This window comes from Oncorhynchus kisutch, unplaced genomic scaffold (genome assembly GCF_002021735.2).
Source record: "Oncorhynchus kisutch isolate 150728-3 unplaced genomic scaffold, Okis_V2 Okis05a-Okis16b_hom, whole genome shotgun sequence".
NCBI lineage: Eukaryota > Metazoa > Chordata > Actinopteri > Salmoniformes > Salmonidae > Oncorhynchus > Oncorhynchus kisutch.
This window is the reverse complement of record NW_022261982.1, coordinates 5,709,815-5,728,980: the sequence shown is the minus strand read 5'-3', so window position 1 is coordinate 5,728,980 and position 19,166 is coordinate 5,709,815. Positions and strand designations below refer to the sequence as shown.

General features: G+C 43.7%; 1 protein-coding gene across 1 annotated transcript in view; it reads right to left on the bottom strand.

Moving 5' to 3' along the window:
* The window catches only part of LOC109886542 (UPF0524 protein C3orf70 homolog A-like), a 30,072-nt gene extending 11,513 nt beyond the window's left edge, over window positions 1-18,559 (bottom strand). The window contains exon 1 of the mRNA XM_031813650.1: window positions 17,956-18,559. Coding sequence (XP_031669510.1) covers window positions 17,956-18,130 — 175 coding nt within the window. The 5' untranslated portion in view covers window positions 18,131-18,559. The remainder of the gene's footprint in view (window positions 1-17,955) is intronic.
* Between the last annotated feature and the right edge of the window lie 607 nt (window positions 18,560-19,166).

The following is a 19,166-nucleotide window of genomic DNA, read 5'->3' as shown; positions in this document are numbered from 1 at the left end:
CTCTTCCTAGATCTGGCCGCTCAGTCAAACTGACCAAATGGGGGAGAAGGTCACTCTGACAGAGCTCCAGAGTTCCTCTGTGGAGATGGGAGAACGTTCCAGATGGACAACCATCTCTGCAGCACTCCAACAGTCCTTTATGGTAGAGTGGCCAGACAGAAGCCACTCCTCAGTAAAAGGCACATGACAGCCCGCTTGGAGTTTGCCAAAGCACATAAAGGCCTCTCAGACCATGAGAAACAACACTCCCCATCTAACCTGACAGAGCTTGAGAGGATCTGTAGAGAAGAATGGGAGAAACTCCCCGAATACAGGTGTGCCAACCTTGTAGCATCATACCCAAAAAGACTCGAGGCTGTAATCACTGCCAAAGGTTCTTCAACAAAGTACTGAGTAAACGGTCTGAATGCTTATGTAAATTTGAATATATTTTCTTAACACATTTGCTTAAAATGTCTTTAAAAACTATTTAATCCATTTTAGAATAAGGCAGAGTAACGTAACAAAATGTGCAAAAAGTCAAGGGGTCTGAATACTTTCCGAATGCACTGTACATCAATGACTTGGCCACTATTCTAGATAAATCCTCAGCCCCTGGTGTTAGTCTCCACAATTCAGAGGTTAAATGCCTGCTCTACCCAGATGACCCGTGCCTGCTGTCACCCACAGCACATGGCCTACAGCAGAGCCTGGACCTGTCAGACCTGGGCCCTGGTAGTAAATACCCGACACACTACAATAACTCAGGTTTAAAAAGAAGCTCAACTGGAAACCTAAATGAGGCAGTAAATTAACAGAGAGAAAGCAAGCAGGGTATTCTGCACCATTACAAAAAAGAAATACAAATGAATAAACCTAGACAAATGTGGCTAAAACTAATTGATTGTGTCATTGAACCAATTGCACTTTATGGCACCGAGGTGTGGGGTCCACTTGCAAAACAAGATTTCACCCAATGGGATAAACACATTGAAACCCTGCATGCAGAGTTCTGTAAGATTCTCCTACATGTCCAGAGGAAAACTACAAACAATGCATGCAGGGCAGAATTAGGCCAATATCCACTAATAATAAACACTCAAAAAAGAGCAATTCAGTTTTGGAAACATCATTACATCAATTGCAGTCACAAAAACCATCAAGCGCTATGATGAAACTGGCTCTCATCAGGACCGCCACAGGAAAGGACCAGTTACCTCTGCTGCAGAGGATAAGTTCATTTGAGTTACCAGCCTCAGAAATTGCAGCCCAAGTAAATGCTTCACAGAGTTCAAGTAACAGACACATCTCAACATCAACTGTTCAGAGGAGACTGCATGAATCAGGCTTCATGGTCAAATTGCTGCAAAGAAACCACCACTAAAAGGATACCAATAGGAAGAAGAGACATTCTGGGGCCAAGAAACACAAGCAATGAACATTAGACTGTTGGGAATCTGTCCTTTGGTGTGAGTTTTTGTAGATTTTTGGTTCTAACCGCTGTGTCTTTGTGAGACGAAGAGTAGGTGAGCAGATCATCTCCATGTGTAGTTCCCACCATGAAGCATGGAGGAGGAGGTGTGATGGTGTGGGGGGTGCTTTGCTGGTGACATTGTCAGTGATTTATTTAGAATTTAAAGGCACACTTAACCAGCATGGCTACCACAGCATTCTGCAGGATACGCCATACCATCCATCTGGTTTGCTCTTAGTGGGACTATCATTTGTTTTTCAATAGGACAATGACCCAACACACCTCCAGGCTGTGTAAGGTCAATTTGACCAAGAAGGAGAGTTATGGAGTGCTGCATCAGATGACCTGGCCTCCACAATCACCCGAACTCAATCCAATTGAGATGGTTTGGGATGAATTGGACTGCAGAGTGAAGGAAAGCAGTGCTCCTTCAAGCCTGTTGGAAAAGCATTCCAGGTGAAGCTGGTTGAGAGAATGCCACGTGTGTGCAAAGCTGTCATCAAGGCAAAGGGTGGCTACTTTGAAGAATCTAAATATATTTAGATTTGTTTAACACTTTGTTGGTTACTACATGATTCCATATGTGTTATTTCATAGTTTTGATGTCTTCACTATTATTCTACAATGTAGAAAATGGTAAAAAATGTATTCACACCTTGAATGAGTAGGTGTGTCCAAACTTTTGACTGGTACTGTACATTGTTACGTCATGCCAATAAAACAATTTAAATTGAAAAGAAATTGAGCGAGAGAGCTCATATCTGTCAGCACGACTGCCCACCATGTTGCTGTCCCCAGTCCACCTGGCCGTGCTGCTGCTCCAGTTTCAACTGTTCTGCCTGTGGTTATTATTATTTGACCATGCTGGTCATTTATGAACATTTGAACATCTTGGCCATGTTCTTTTTTAATCTCCACCCGGCACAGCCAGAAGAGGACTGGCCAACCCTCATAGCCTGGTTCCTCTGTAGGTTTCTTCCTAGGTTCTGGCCTTTCTAGGGAGTTTTTCCTAGCCACCGTGCTTCTACACCTGCATTGCTTGCTGTTTGGGGTTTTAGGCTGGGTTTCTGTACAGCACTTTGAGATATCAGCTGATGTACGAAGGGCTATATAAATACATTTGATTTGATTTTGATTACTGTACCAGTACCTCATGCACAGTCACACTCACTGCCCACATGTTACCATTATGTGTGAGAGCAGCACACGTCTGGCTGACTGGCTGGCTGATTGAATGACTGGCTGATTGGCTGACTAGCAGCACAGTGATACAATCACACCCACCCTTCTCTAGCCTGATCTATTGTCAAAAATAAATAAGATTCAAATTAAATTAAATAAAAAGTATTTCAAGGCCTGAATCCCCCAAAATACTGTCTTTCCCATCCATCCATGCACTCGGTGTGAGGATGGCCCTCTCAGGGATTTTCCTCTGACAGGAAGCTCCAAGGCTGGGACTGTTTCAGTGACAACCACTGTTTGTGTTGAAGGACAAGGCATGAAGATGTTTGTTAATGTACTGTATATTGTTGAAGGTTGTTAATGTACTGTATATTGTTGAAGGTTGTTAATGTACTGTATAGTGTGGATGGTTGTTATTGTACTGTATATTGTGGAAGGTTGTTAATGTACTGTATATTGTGGATGTGTGTGGAAGGTTGTTAATGTACTGTATATTGTTGAAGGTTGTTAATGTACTGTATATTGTTGAAGGTTGTTAATGTACTGTATAGTGTGGATGGTTGTTATTGTACTGTATATTGTGGAAGGTTGTTAATGTACTGTATATTGTGGATGTGTGTGGAAGGTTGTTAATGTACTGTATATTGTGTAAGGTTGTTAATGTACTGTATATTGTGGAAGGTTGTGGATGTGTGTGGAAGGTTGAAGGCTTTTCGCTCCACTTTGCTAATGTCCTTTTCTGGGCTGAATGTGCTGCGACGTTTCAGGGCTGCTCTCTCTCTCTCTCTGTGTGTGTGTGTGTGTGTGTGTGTGTGTGTGTGTGTGTGTGTGTGTGTGTGTGTGTGTGTGTGTGTGTGTGTGTGTGTGTGTGTGTGTGTGTGTGTGTGTGTGTGTGTGTGTGTGTGTGTGTGTGTGTGTGTGTGTTTTATTTTTTATTTTTTCAGGGCTGCAGAGGAGCTGTAAGATGGATGAAAGGCTAAAACACTAGTTTACCAGGATCACCATCAGAGTCAGTCACACACAGAGAGACACGGATGGCAGGCAGGAAGGAAGGAAGGAAGGCAGCATTCCAGGGTCTTTACATCTCATCTCAACTTATATGAATTGAGAGGCTAAGGTTGGATATGAAGTTTGGGTTTCAGCACTATAGGAAGACTCATAGCCTGCTAAAGAAGCATTTCAGATGGTTCACTGAAGACTTCCTGAGGCTGTTTCAGTGTTGTTAGCTTGGCTACACTTTAGCCTTCAAAAGGGGTTTTAACCCACAAGGGGTGCAGGGCTAACGATGTAATACATGCTATAACATCCTAATGTCATACTAAAGACACTACATACAGAGACAGTTCCCCTAAACAGGGAGTTACCTGGTCGTCAACCTCCCTCCCACCTGATTGGATGTTATGCCATGAATAATGAATTCACAGAGATGCTGTGAAGAGATGCATCATGGGGACTGGTGGTATTTAGAGACATTTACAGATGATTAGGCTGAGCTCTCAAGCACAGCTGGGAATCTACCTGTGCTAATCACACGCACACGCCAATAAACTTTGGTTCGACACATACATACGCACTCTCGAATGAGAGATGACATACATTATTGGCTCTGGCAGCGACATTAAACAGATAAGTCCCAGTAATATGCAGATCTGGTGACATGACTAACACCACTAGCTGTGACTGATTGTCCCCTATCTATCTAACACCACTAGCTGTGACTGATTGTCCCCTTTCTAACACCACTAGCTGTGAGTGATTGTCCCTTTCTATCTAACACCACTAGCTGTGACTGATTGTCCCTTTCCATCTAACACCACTAGCTGTGACTGATTGTCCCTTTCCATCTAACACCACTAGCTGTGACTGATTGTCCCCTATCTATCTAACACCACTAGCTGTGACTGATTGTCCCTTTCTAACACCACTAGCTGTGACTGATTGTCCCCTATCTATCTAACACCACTAGCTGTGACTGATTGTCCCTTTCTAACACCACTAGCTGTGACTGATTGTCCCTTTCTAACACCACTAGCTGTGACTGATTGTCCCTTTCTAACACCACTAGCTGTGACTGATTGTCCCCTATCTATCTAACACCACTAGCTGTGACTGATTGTCCCCTATCTATCTAACACCACTAGCTGTGACTGATTGTCCCTTTCTAACACCACTAGCTGTGACTGATTGTCCCCTATCTATCTAACACCACTAGCTGTGACTGATTGTCCCTTTCTAACACCACTAGCTGTGACTGATTGTCCCCTATCTATCTAACACCACTAGCTGTGACTGATTGTCCCTTTCTAACACCACTAGCTGTGACTGATTGTCCCCTATCTATCTAACACCACTAGCTGTGACTGATTGTCCCTTTCTAACACCACTAGCTGTGACTGATTGTCCCCTATCTATCTAACACCACTAGCTGTGACTGATTGTCCTTCACCAACGGTCCCTTTCCATCTCACTAACAGTAATGAACATTTCACAACATATTAAGTTGTGGAGGAAACACCTCTGGAGCTCATGTAGAGACAGAACGTATTGTATGTCATATTGTATAGTACAAACAGTCCGAAATACTTACAATACTGCCATAATTGTTGCATCATCCAGGTTTCATAAAACTACAGTTGTGTAGTGACTGTTTTCAGGATGAAACACATTTCAGCTACTCATGTAAAATGAGGCCACTGTTTTTTTTGCATTTTTAATAAAGAATATTCACAAAAACCACGAGTGCCAAATCCATTCCTATTTTCAGCCCTAGTTTCACTTCCTGTCCCTCTGAGTAATCAGAGGAGAACGTGCATAGTACCACTCCAACCCAGCCTCCAGGGACTAATAAGGAAACAGACATACACTGTATGAATATATTTCTATTTGATCATACAGTTGTAGATCTCAGGTTGTAGTTCTCAGGGTGTATCTCTCAGGTTATAGTTCTCAGGGTGTAGCTCTCAGGTTATAGTTCTTAGGTTATAGCTCTCATGTTATAGTTCTCAGGTTATAGTTCTCAGGGTGTATCTCTCAGGTTATAGCTCTCAGGTTATAGTTCTCAGGGTGTATCTCTCAGGGTGTATCTCTCAGGTTATAGTTCTCAGGGTGTATCTCTCAGGTTGTAGCTCTCAGGGTGTATCTCTCAGGTTATAGCTCTGAGGTTATAGTTCTCAGGTTGTAGCTCTCAGGTTATAGTTCTCAGGGTGTAGCTCTCAGGTTATAGTTCTCAGGGTGTATCTCTCAGGTTGTAGCTCTCAGGTTATAGTTCTCAGGGTGTATCTCTCGGGTTGTAGCTCTCAGGTTATAGTTCTCAGGGTGTATCTCTCAGGTTGTAGCTCTCAGGTTATAGTTCTCATGGTGTATCTCAGGTTGTAGCTCTCAGGTTATAGCTCTCAGGTTATAGTTCTCAGGTTGTAGCTCTCAGGTTATAGTTCTCAGGGTGTATCTCTCAGGTTGTAGCTCTCAGGTTATAGTTCTCAGGGTGTATCTCTCAGGTTGTAGCTCTCAGGTTATAGTTCTCAGGGTGTATCTCTCAGGTTGTAGCTCTCAGGTTATAGTTCTCAGGATGTAGCTCTCAGGTTATAGTTCTCAGGGTGTAGCTCTCAGGTTATAGTTCTCAGGGTGTAGCTCTCAGGGTGTAGCTCTCAGGTTATAGTTCTTAGGTTATAGCTCTCAGGTTATAGTTCTCAGGGTATATCTCAGGTTATAGCTCTCAGGTTATAGTTCGCAGGGTGTATCTCTAAGGTTGTAGCTCTCAGGTTATAGTCCTCAGGGTGTATCTCTCAGGTTGTAGCTCTCAGGTTATAGTTCTCAGGGTGTAGCTCTCAGGTTGTAGCTCTCAGGTTATAGTTCTCAGGGTGTAGCTCTCAGGTTATACTTCTCAGGGTGTAGCTCTCAGGTTATAGTTCTCAGGGTGTAGCTCTCAGGTTATAGCTCTCAGGTTATAGCTCTCAGGGTGTATCTCTCAGGTTGTAGCTCTCAGGTTATAGCTCTCAGGTTATAGTTCTCAGGGTGTATCTCTCAGGTTATAGCTCTCAGGCTATAGCTCTCTGGTTATAGCTCTCTGGTTATAGCTCTCTGGTTATAGCTCTCAGGTTGTAGCTCTCGGGGTGTAGCTCTCAGGTTGAAACGCTCAGGTTGGGTTCAAGCCCAACTCTGAAGTGGTGTCAACCATTTCCCCCATCCCTAGGGAACACAGCTGATTAAACTAACTGCATTCTGAACTGAAGATCATAATTAGGTGATTATTGGAGTCAGGTGTGTTAGCTGGGGCAAAAGTGTGACACCAATCAGGCCCTGGAGGACTGGAGATGCCCACCCCTGTCCTAGGTTCTCTGGGTAATTCCCTTGGTAATCCCTTGGTTCTGGGTCAGTGTGGACAGAGCAGTCTCTCTGTCTGTTCAATAATTCATACTTCCTACACTAGCAGTCAGGTAGCTCCACTCAAGACAGAGCATCTAGAACGGCTGTTAAAACAGTGTCTACCAGGAACTAGACTACATACAGTATCTACCAGGACTAGACTACATACAGTATCTACCAGGACTAGACTACATACAGTATCTACCAGGACTAGACTACATACAGTATCTACCAGGACTAGACTACATACAGTATCTACCAGGACTAGACTACATACAGCATCTACCAGGACTAGACTACATACAGTATCTACCAGGACTAGACTATATACAGTATCTACCAGGACTAGACTACACTACAGTACAGTATCTACCAGGACTAGACTACATACAGTGTCTACCAGGACTAGACTACATACAGTATCTACCAGGACTAGACTACATACAGTATCTACCAGGACTAGACTATATACAGTATCTACCAGGACTAGACTACATACAGTATCTACCAGGACTAGACTACATACAGTATCTACCAGGAACTAGACTACATACAGTATCTACCAGGACTAGACTACATACAGTATCTACCAGGACTAGACTACATACAGTATCTACCAGGACTAGACTACACTACAGTACAGTATCTACCAGGACTAGACTACATACAGTGTCTACCAGGACTAGACTACAGTACAGTATCTACCAGGACTAGACTACATACAGTGTCTACCAGGACTAGACTACATACAGTGTCTACCAGGACTAGACTACATACAGTATCTACCAGGACTAGACTATATACAGTATCTACCAGGACTAGACTATATACAGTATCTACCAGGACTAGACTACATACAGTATCTACCAGGACTAGACTATATACAGTATCTACCAGGGACTAGACTACATACAGTATCTACCAGGACTAGACTACATACAGTATCTACCAGGACTAGACTACATACAGTATCTACCAGGACTAGACTACATACAGTATCTACCAGGACTAGACTACATACAGTATCTACCAGGACTAGACTATATACAGTATCTACCAGGACTAGACTACACTACAGTACAGTATCTACCAGGACTAGACTACATACAGTGTCTACCAGGACTAGACTACATACAGTATCTACCAGGACTAGACTATATACAGTATCTACCAGGACTAGACTACATACAGTATCTACCAGGACTAGACTATATACAGTATCTACCAGGACTAGACTATATACAGTATCTACCAGGACTAGACTACATACAGTATCTACCAGGACTAGACTATATACAGTATCTACCAGGGACTAGACTACATACAGTATCTACCAGGACTAGACTACATACAGTATCTACCAGGACTAGACTACATACAGTATCTACCAGGAACTAGACTACATACAGTATCTACCAGGACTAGACTACATACAGTATCTACCAGGACTAGACTACATACAGTATCTACCAGGACTAGACTATATACAGTATCTACCAGGGACTAGACTACATACAGTATCTACCAGGACTAGACTACATACAGTATCTACCAGGACTAGACTACATACAGTATCTACCAGGACTAGACTACATACAGTATCTACCAGGACTAGACTACATACAGTATCTACCAGGACTAGACTATATACAGTATCTACCAGGACTAGACTACATACAGTATCTACCAGGACTAGACTACACTACAGTACAGTATCTACCAGGACTAGACTACATACAGTGTCTACCAGGACTAGACTACATACAGTATCTACCAGGACTAGACTACACTACAGTACAGTATCTACCAGGACTAGACTACATACAGTATCTACCAGGACTAGACTATATACAGTATCTACCAGGACTAGACTATATACAGTATCTACCAGGACTAGACTACATACAGTATCTACCAGGACTAGACTACATACAGTGTCTACCAGGACTAGACTACATACAGTATCTACCAGGAACTAGACTACATACAGTATCTACCAGGACTAGACTACATACAGTATCTACCAGGACTAGACTACATACAGTATCTACCAGGACTAGACTATATACAGTATCTACCAGGACTAGACTAGACTACATACAGTATCTACCAGGACTAGACTACATACAGTATCTACCAGGACTAGACTACATACAGTATCTACCAGGACTAGACTAGACTATATACAGTATCTACCAGGACTAGACTAGACTATATACAGTATCTACCAGGACTAGACTACATACAGTATCTACCAGGACTAGACTACATACAGTATCTACCAGGACTAGACTAGACTATATACAGTATCTACCAGGACTAGACTATATACAGTATCTACCAGGACTAGACTACATACAGTATCTACAAGGACTAGACTACATACAGTATCTACCAGGACTAGACTACATACAGTATCTACCAGGACTAGACTACATACAGTATCTACCAGGACTAGACTACATACAGTATCTACCAGGACTAGACTACATACAGTATCTACCAGGACTAGACTACATACAGTATCTACCAGGACTAGACTACATACAGTATCTACCAGGACTAGACTAGACTACATACAGTATCTACCAGGACTAGACTAGACTACATACAGTATCTACCAGGACTAGACTAGACTACATACAGTATCTACCAGGACTAGACTAGACTACATACAGTATCTACCAGGACTAGACTACATACAGTATCTACCAGGACTAGACTACATACAGTATCTACCAGGACTAGACTACATACAGTATCTACCAGGACTAGACTATATACAGTATCTACCAGGACTAGACTACATACAGTATCTACCAGGACTAGACTACATACAGTATCTACCAGGACTAGACTACATACAGTATCTACCAGGACTAGACTACATACAGTATCTACCAGGACTAGACTACATACAGTATCTACCAGGACTAGACTATATACAGTATCTACCAGGACTAGACTAGACTACATACAGTATCTACCAAGACTAGACTACATACAGTATCTACCAGGACTAGACTGCATACAGTATCTACCAGGACTAGACTACATACAGTATCTACCAGGACTAGACTAGACTATATACAGTATCTACCAGGACTAGACTAGACTATATACAGTATCTACCAGGACTAGACTACATACAGTATCTACCAGGACTAGACTAGACTATATACAGTATCTACCAGGACTAGACTATATACAGTATCTACCAGGACTAGACTACATACAGTATCTACAAGGACTAGACTACATACAGTATCTACCAGGACTAGACTACATACAGTATCTACCAGGACTAGACTACATACAGTATCTACCAGGACTAGACTACATACAGTATCTACCAGGACTAGACTACATACAGTATCTACCAGGACTAGACTAGACTACATACAGTATCTACCAGGACTAGACTAGACTACATACAGTATCTACCAGGACTAGACTACATACAGTATCTACCAGGACTAGACTACATACAGTATCTACCAGGACTAGACTACATACAGTATCTACCAGGACTAGACTACATGAACATGTAGAGTAGAGGATGACATGTACATGTAGAGGATGACATGTACATGTAGAGGATGACATGTACATGTAGAGGATGACATGTACATGTAGAGGATGACATGTACATGTAGAGGATGACAGGTACATGTAGAGGATGACATGTACATGTAGAGGATGACAGGTACATGTAGAGGATGATATGTACATGTAGAGGATGACATGTACATGTAGAGGATGACATGTACATGTAGAGGATGACATGTACATGTAGAGGATGACATGTACATGTAGAGGATGACAGGTACATGTAGAGGATGACATGTACATGTAGAGGATGACATGTACATGTAGAGGATGACATGTACATGTAGAGGATGACATGTACATGTAGAGGATGACAGGTACATGTAGAGTAGAGGATGACAGGTACATGTAGAGTAGAGGATGACATGTACATGTAGAGGATGACAGGTACATGTAGAGGATGACATGTACATGTAGAGGATGACATGTACATGTAGAGTAGAGGATGACAGGTACATGTAGAGTAGAGGATGACAGGTACATGTAGAGGATGACAGGTACATGTAGACGATGACAGGTACATGTAGAGGATGACAGGTACATGTAGAGGATGACATGTACATGTAGAGGATGACATGTACATGTAGAGTAGAGGATGACAGGTACATGTAGAGTAGAGGATGACAGGTACATGTAGAGGATGACAGGTACATGTAGAGGATGACAGGTACATGTAGAGTAGAGGATGACATGTACATGTAGAGGATGACATGTACATGTAGAGGATGACATGTACATGTAGAGGATGACAGGTACATGTAGAGTAGAGGATGACAGGTACATGTAGAGTAGAGGATGACAGGTACATGTAGAGGATGACATGTACATGTAGAGGATGACAGGTACATGTAGAGTAGAGGATGACAGGTACATGTAGAGTAGAGGATGACAGGTACATGTAGAGTAGAGGATGACAGGTACATGTAGAGTAGAGGATGACAGGTACATGTAGAGGATGACAGGTACATGTAGAGTAGAGGATGACAGGTACATGTAGAGTAGAGGATGACAGGTACATGTAGAGGATGACAGGTACATGTAGAGTAGAGGGTGACAGGTACATGTAGAGTAGAGGGTGACAGGTACATGTAGAGGATGACAGGTACATGTAGAGGATGACAGGTACATGTAGAGGATGACAGGTACATGTAGAGTAGAGGATGACAGGTACATGTAGAGTAGAGGATGACAGGTACATGTAGAGTAGAGGATGACAGGTACATGTAGAGTAGAGGATGACAGGTACATGTAGAGTAGAGGGTGACAGGTACATGTAGAGGATGACAGGTACATGTAGAGGATGACAGCTACATGTAGAGTAGAGGGTGACAGGTACATGTAGAGGATGACAGCTACATGTAGAGTAGAGGGTGACAGGTACATGTAGAGTAGAGGGTGACAGGTACATGTAGAGGATGACAGCTACATGTAGAGGATGACAGGTACATGTAGAGATTTTTTTGTCTAATTTACACTTCCTGTTTATTATTAATGACCTATATTAACTATAACCCCTGTCTAATGTACACTTCCTGTTTATTATTAATGACCTATATTAACTATAACCCCTGTCTAATGTACACTTCCTGTTTATTATTAATGACCTATATTAACTATAACCCCTGTCTAATGTACACTTCCTGTTTATTATTAATGACCTATATTAACTATAACCCCTGTCTAATTTACACTTCCTGTTTATTATTAATGACCTATATTAACTATAACCCCTGTCTAATGTACACTTCCTGTTTATTATTAATGACCTATATTAACTATAACCCCTGTCTAATGTACACTTCCTGTTTATTATTAATGACCTATATTAACTATAAACCCTGTCTAATTTACACTTCCTGTTTATTATTAATGACCTATATTAACTATAACCCCTGTAATGTACACTTCCTGTTTATTATTAATGACCTATATTAACTATAACCCCTGTAATGTACACTTCCTGTTTATTATTAATGACCTATATTAACTATAACCCCTGTCTAATGTACACTTTCTGTTTATTATTAATGACCTATATTAACTATAACCCCTGTCTAATGTACACTTCCTGTTCATTATTAATGACCTATATTAACTATAACCCCTGTCTAATTTACACTTCATACTCTTCATATAATATTATGCATAACAACGGCGGCGTCGGAGGGAGAACTATAGACACTCTTCATAAAATATACACAGTGGAGGTGATGGAAACATGGCTGTTAACAGCCTCAGCACGGTTTGTTTCCATAGGAGGAGGAGAGAGAGAGCTGTTGCCATACCTCCATCCCCCAGTGGGATACCTCTGTTAACGCTGACAGCAGGGGCTGAATCATCTAGGATGGGAGGAGAGGGAGGTTGGGTGTGGAGGAATCACAAATGGCAACGGGCCGGGTGGTTTGATAGGGCTGGACGGACCAGAGAGGTCAAGTGGCAGCTGACCTATAACCTCTGAGGCTGACCCCTCTCTGCCTGTTCTCTCAGTGATCACTCAGCCCAGAGACTGTCCTGTCAGTGAGCAGTCAGCCCAGAGACTGTCCTGTCAGTGATCACTCAGCCCAGAGACTGTCCTGTCAGTGATCAGTCAGCCAACAGATGGTCAGCCCACAGACGGTCAGCCCACAGACGGTCAGCCCAGAGACGGTCAGCCCAGAGACGGTCAGCCCAGAGACGGTCAGCCCACAGACGGTCAGCCCAGAGACGGTCAGCCCAGAGACGGTCAGCCCAGAGACGGTCAGCCCAGAGACGGTCAGCCCAGAGACGGTCAGCCCAGAGACAGGCAGCCCAGAGACGGTCAGCCCAGAGACGGTCAGCCCAGAGACGGTCAGCCCAGAGACGGTCAGCCCAGAGACGGTCAGCCCAGAGACGGTCAGCCCAGAGACGGTCAGCCCAGAGACGGTCAGCCCAGAGACGGCCAGCCCAGAGACGGCTGTGTGTTGGTGTTCTGTGTATAGCATTAGTGTGTTCAGGCTATAGAATACAGTCTGACTATGAGATACTTTTTGAAATGCCTTCCTCTGTCACTTCAGCTTGACACAATAACAATGTTGTTTTGGCGTCCGGCCCGGAGACACAGGACTGCTTGACTTTACCCATCACAATAACAATGTTGTTTTGGCGTCCGGCCCGGAGACACAGGACTGCTTGACTTTACCCATCACAATAACAATGTTGTTTTGGCGTCCGGCCCGGAGACACAGGACTGCTTGACTTTACCCATCACAATAACAATGTTGTTTTGGCGTCTGGCCCAGAGACACAGGACTGCTTGACTTTACCCATCACAATAACAATGTTGTTTTGGCGTCCGGCCCGGAGACACAGGACTGCTTGACTTTACCCATCACAATAACAATGTTGTTTTGGCGTCCGGCCCGGAGACACAGGACTGCTTGACTTTACCCATCACAATAACAATGTTGTTTTGGCGTCCGGCCCGGAGACACAGGACTGCTTGACTTTACCCATCACAATAACAATGTTGTTTTGGCGTCCGGCCCGGAGACACAGGACTGCTTGACTTTACCCATCACAATAACAATGTTGTTTTGGCGTCCGGCCCGGAGACACAGGACTGCTTGACTTTACCCATCACAATAACAATGTTGTTTTGGCGTCCGGCCCGGAGACACAGGACTGCTTGACTTTACCCATCACAATAACAATGTTGTTTTGGCGTCCGGCCCGGAGACACAGGACTGCTTGACTTTACCCATCACAATAACAATGTTGTTTTGGCGTCCGGCCCGGAGACACAGGACTGCTTGACTTTACCCATCACAATAACAATGTTGTTTTGGCGTCCGGCCCGGAGACACAGGACTGCTTGACTTTTCCCATCACAATAACAATGTTGTTTTGGCGTCCGGCCCGGAGACACAGGACTGCTTGACTTTACCCATCACAATAACAATGTTGTTTTGGCGTCCGGCCCGGAGACACAGGACTGCTTGACTTTACCCATCACAATAACAATGTTGTTTTGGCGTCCGGCCCGGAGACACAGGACTGCTTGACTTTACCCATCACAATAACAATGTTGTTTTGGCGTCCGGCCCGGAGACACAGGACTGCTTGACTTTACCCATCACAATAACAATGTTGTTTTGGCGTCCGGCCCGGAGACACAGGACTGCTTGACTTTACCCATCACAATAACAATGTTGTTTTGGCGTCCGGCCCGGAGACACAGGACTGCTTGACTTTACCCATCACAATAACAATGTTGTTTTGGCGTCCGGCCCGGAGACACAGGACTGCTTGACTTTACCCATCACAATAACAATGTTGTTTTGGCGTCCGGCCCGGAGACACAGGACTGCTTGACTTTACCCATCACAATAACAATGTTGTTTTGGCGTCCGGCCCGGAGACACAGGACTGCTTGACTTTACCCATCACAATAACAATGTTGTTTTGGCGTCCGGCCCGGAGACACAGGACTGCTTGACTTTACCCATCACAATAACAATGTTGTTTTGGCATCCGGCCCGGAGACACAGGACTGCTTGACTTTACCCATCACAATAACAATGTTGTTTTGGCGTCCGGCCCGGAGACACAGGACTGCTTGACTTTACCCATCACAATAAAAATGTTGTTTTGGCGTCCGGCCCGGAGACACAGGACTGCTTGACTTTACCCATCACAATAACAATGTTGTTTTGGCGTCCGGCCCGGAGACACAGGACTGCTTGACTTTACCCATCACAATAACAATGCAGCAGACAGAGGATGGAGGAGCATTACAGAGAATGGAGGAGCATTACAGAGAATGGAGGAGCATTACAGAGGATGGAGGCTGACAGACACGCAGCTACCAGTTACTGAACAGTACTGTGAAGTCAAGAGTCAGGACAGATGACTGTGTTACTGATACAGAAAAGGAAACTGACTGACAACACATTTCACAGGCTTTTCTAGGGTCTCACTACTCCAAAACGTACATACATATGGACACACACACACACACGTCAAACCCTTGGTCCCTGGTTCACTACAGGGCTCTATGGTCCCTGGTTCACTACAGGGCTTTATGGTCCCTGGTTCAACACAGGGCTTTATGGTCCCTGGTTCACTACAGGGCTCTATGGTCCCTGGTTCACTACAGGGCTTTATGGTCCCTGGTTCAACACAGGGCTTTATGGTCCCTGGTTCACTACAGGGCTCTATGGTCCCTGGTTCAACACAGGGCTTTATGGTCCCTGGTTAAACACTCCCTCTTCCTCCCTTCCCTTTTCCTCCTCCCTCCCTCCTCTCCCTCCTCCCTTTCCCTCCTCTCCCTCCCTCCTCTCCCTACTTAGTTGTCTGAGGAAAACTAAACTCTCTCTGGGACTCAGTCTCCATGCTACTCTAATGGGTGCTAGTCTAGACAGATACAGTTGCAGACACTCCTCTGAAAGTGTCATATTTACTCCAAACACTTTGCTGCAGAAGGTACAGTAGACGCTTGATAAAGTGCAGTGTGTCTGATGATTAGGTTTAGTGGGGATGTTGGGCACACACACACACGCGCGCGCGCACACACTACACACTACACACTACACACACACACACACACACACACACACACACACACACACACACACACACACACACACACACACACACACACACACACACACACACACACACACACACACACTCTCTCTCTCTCTATATCCCTCAGTATTGGCTTGGTCTTCTATCACCTGTTTTCACCACGTGTAACCTGGTCAGACAGTGAGGAAGTAAGCCTGCCCTCTACTGGTGGCTGAGTGTAAATTCACTCAGTTTCACTACTTGGTGTTGTAGTGTTGTAATACATTATTAACAATGTAATGATACCTTCATCATAACCCAGCTGTTGTAGTGCAGAGAAACCAGATAATACCTTCATCAATGTCTGTTGTAGTGCAGAGAAACCAGATAATACCTTCATCAATGTCTGTTGTAGTGCAGAGAAACAAGATGATACCTTCATCAATGTCTGTTGTAGTGCAGAGAAACCAGATAATACCTTCATCAATGTCTGTTGTAGTGCAGAGAAACCAGATAATACCTTCATCAATGTCTGTTGTAGTGCAGAGAAACCAGATAATACCTTCATCAATGTCTGTTGTAGTGCAGAGAAACCAGATAATACCTTCATCAATGTCTGTTGTAGTGCAGAGAAACAAGATGATACCTTCATCAATGTCTGTTGTAGTGCAGAGAAACCAGATAATACCTTCATCAATGTCTGTTGTAGTGCAGAGAAACCAGATAATACCTTCATCAATGTCTGTTGTAGTGCAGAGAAACCAGATAATACCTTCATCAATGTCTGTTGTAGTGCAGAGAAACAAGCTTGTTGCCTAAAAACATATTTTGGTGTAACGAGAGCCAACTGTAGTTCATAACATCAAGGTCCAGACAATGATCCTCAATACTCTAGTCTGGCAGTCCTGTCTGAATTCTTGGAGACTTGGTCATGAGATTCTTATAGATTGTAAGACAGTGTAGTCTATTTAGTCATCTCAGTAGCCAACTGCTGAGGCTGAGCTGCAAGACAGACATGGTCTGTTGATGAATAAGAGGTTGAATGAATTCAGGATCTTTAACATCATTCATTCTCTCTCTATCAGCAGCTTCCAGCTGTGAGGGTGACAGTCCATGAATGGTACACTGGTGGAGGTTCATCATACTGTGTGTGTGAGTCCATGTGTGTCTGTCTGTCTGTCTGTCTGTCTGTCTGTCTGTCTGTCTGCACCACTGAGCCAACATTGAATAACTAGGAACAATATTCTAGCCTGCTACCGGTTTTATCAGCTGAATTTAGGCTCTGTATTTAGATATGTGGTCTATCACATCAGAATTTCTGTGTTGACTTGTCGCATCCAGCTAAGAGGATGGATGTCTGGTTTCCAACAAGCCAACAAAAACGGAGGAGGGCTATTCTGCCCTACCAAGCAAAAAGGCAGTAATTGCTAATTTGCTCGAAAATTTGTTAGTCATTTTTGCTACATTAAATACATGCTTAATCATGTGGACAAGTATCCTGTCTCTATTGTATTGTGTTCAGGAGATAATAGGGGTCATGTTGGCAGTAACTGCATAAAGTTACTATGAAACCAACATAAATAAAAGCCATTTTTCTCAGTTCCACGCTATGAGCAGTTACTGCCTTTTTGCTTGGCAGGGCAGTATACTTGTCTGAAGTCAAACAATAGGCTGCTATTCTTGTAAACATTCACATATAACAGGCTATTTATAGACATTCATTGAATTTCTCCTTCCAACCAGGGAGTGAGAGGAGAGCACAGCTAAGCACATGGAGAACCCAGAGAATGGTGAGACATCGACGGGCTTTAAGTAAGGCTACTTACAGTGACACCATCCCAAGTGGCAGCACCAGTGGAGCTTGAAGCACTTCCCGTGGCTGTGAGTGGCGCAGATGGACAGTCCGTCGCACGGGAGAAAGTCCGGTCTCCCCGCGCAGCTCCGGGCCAACGCCTGCGCCTCGTCCAACTTCTCGCTCTTCCGTCCGCCCGACGCGGCCATCGCGCAGCGCACACCCCAGGATCAAATGCACGCCATGTAACCCATCGGAGAACGCAGCTTTAGCCCACCAGCCAAAAATGGTCTCAAAACCTCAGCAAACGCCAAATGTCTAACCAGGGAGGAAACTCCAAAGCGTGACGCAAACGAGTTAAATGTGGCACCGTTGTAGCCACCCCCCCAAGCAGCACAGAGAGAATCAAAATGCGATGAAAGTTCCAGTTCCAAGAATACGATTGACAGCTTGTTTTACGTAAACATCTGGATCTCCAGCCGCTGGAATTATTTTCTGTAAACGTCGACGAGGTTATCTCAGCCAGAGAGATTTCCGTGGCGTATCCCGTGTCAGGCTTTTATTTGATATAGCCAGCCTTCTATCAGCCTGACAAGAGACTCCCCTGTCTGTTGATGAAGCCCTCGACGTTTCCTTCCTCTTAGGCTATCCCCTCCTCCTCTCTCTCTCTCTCTCTCCAGTTCGGTTCAGCCATAAAGGAAGTCCGATATTTGGTCTATTGTCCTCATTTCTGGCTGTAATAGCCTTTCCTCCGAAATCATAACTGATTCAGATGAAAGTAATCATGTAAACAAAGCCTATAATTTGAATCGGAAGCAACCTTTTTCAAGATAAATATAGGTAATTCTGTTAACGGATCCTTAATTTTTTTTTCATTTTTTTTTTATTAATTTCAACTTTATTTAACTAGGCCAATCAGTAAAGAAAAAAAATCGTATTTACAATGACGGCCTACCAAAAGGCGAAACAAAATATAGGACAAAACACACATCATGATCAGAGAGACACCACAATCCTACATAAAGAGAGACCTAAGACAACAGCATAACATGGCAGCAACACATAACACAGCATGGTAGCAACACCACATGACAACAACATGGTAGCAACACAACATGACAACAACATGGTAGCAGCACAAAACATGGTACAAACATTATTGGGCACAGAGAACAGCACAAAGGGCAAGAAGGTAGAGACAACAATACAGTACATTACACAGCCACAGCTGTCATAAAGAGGAGT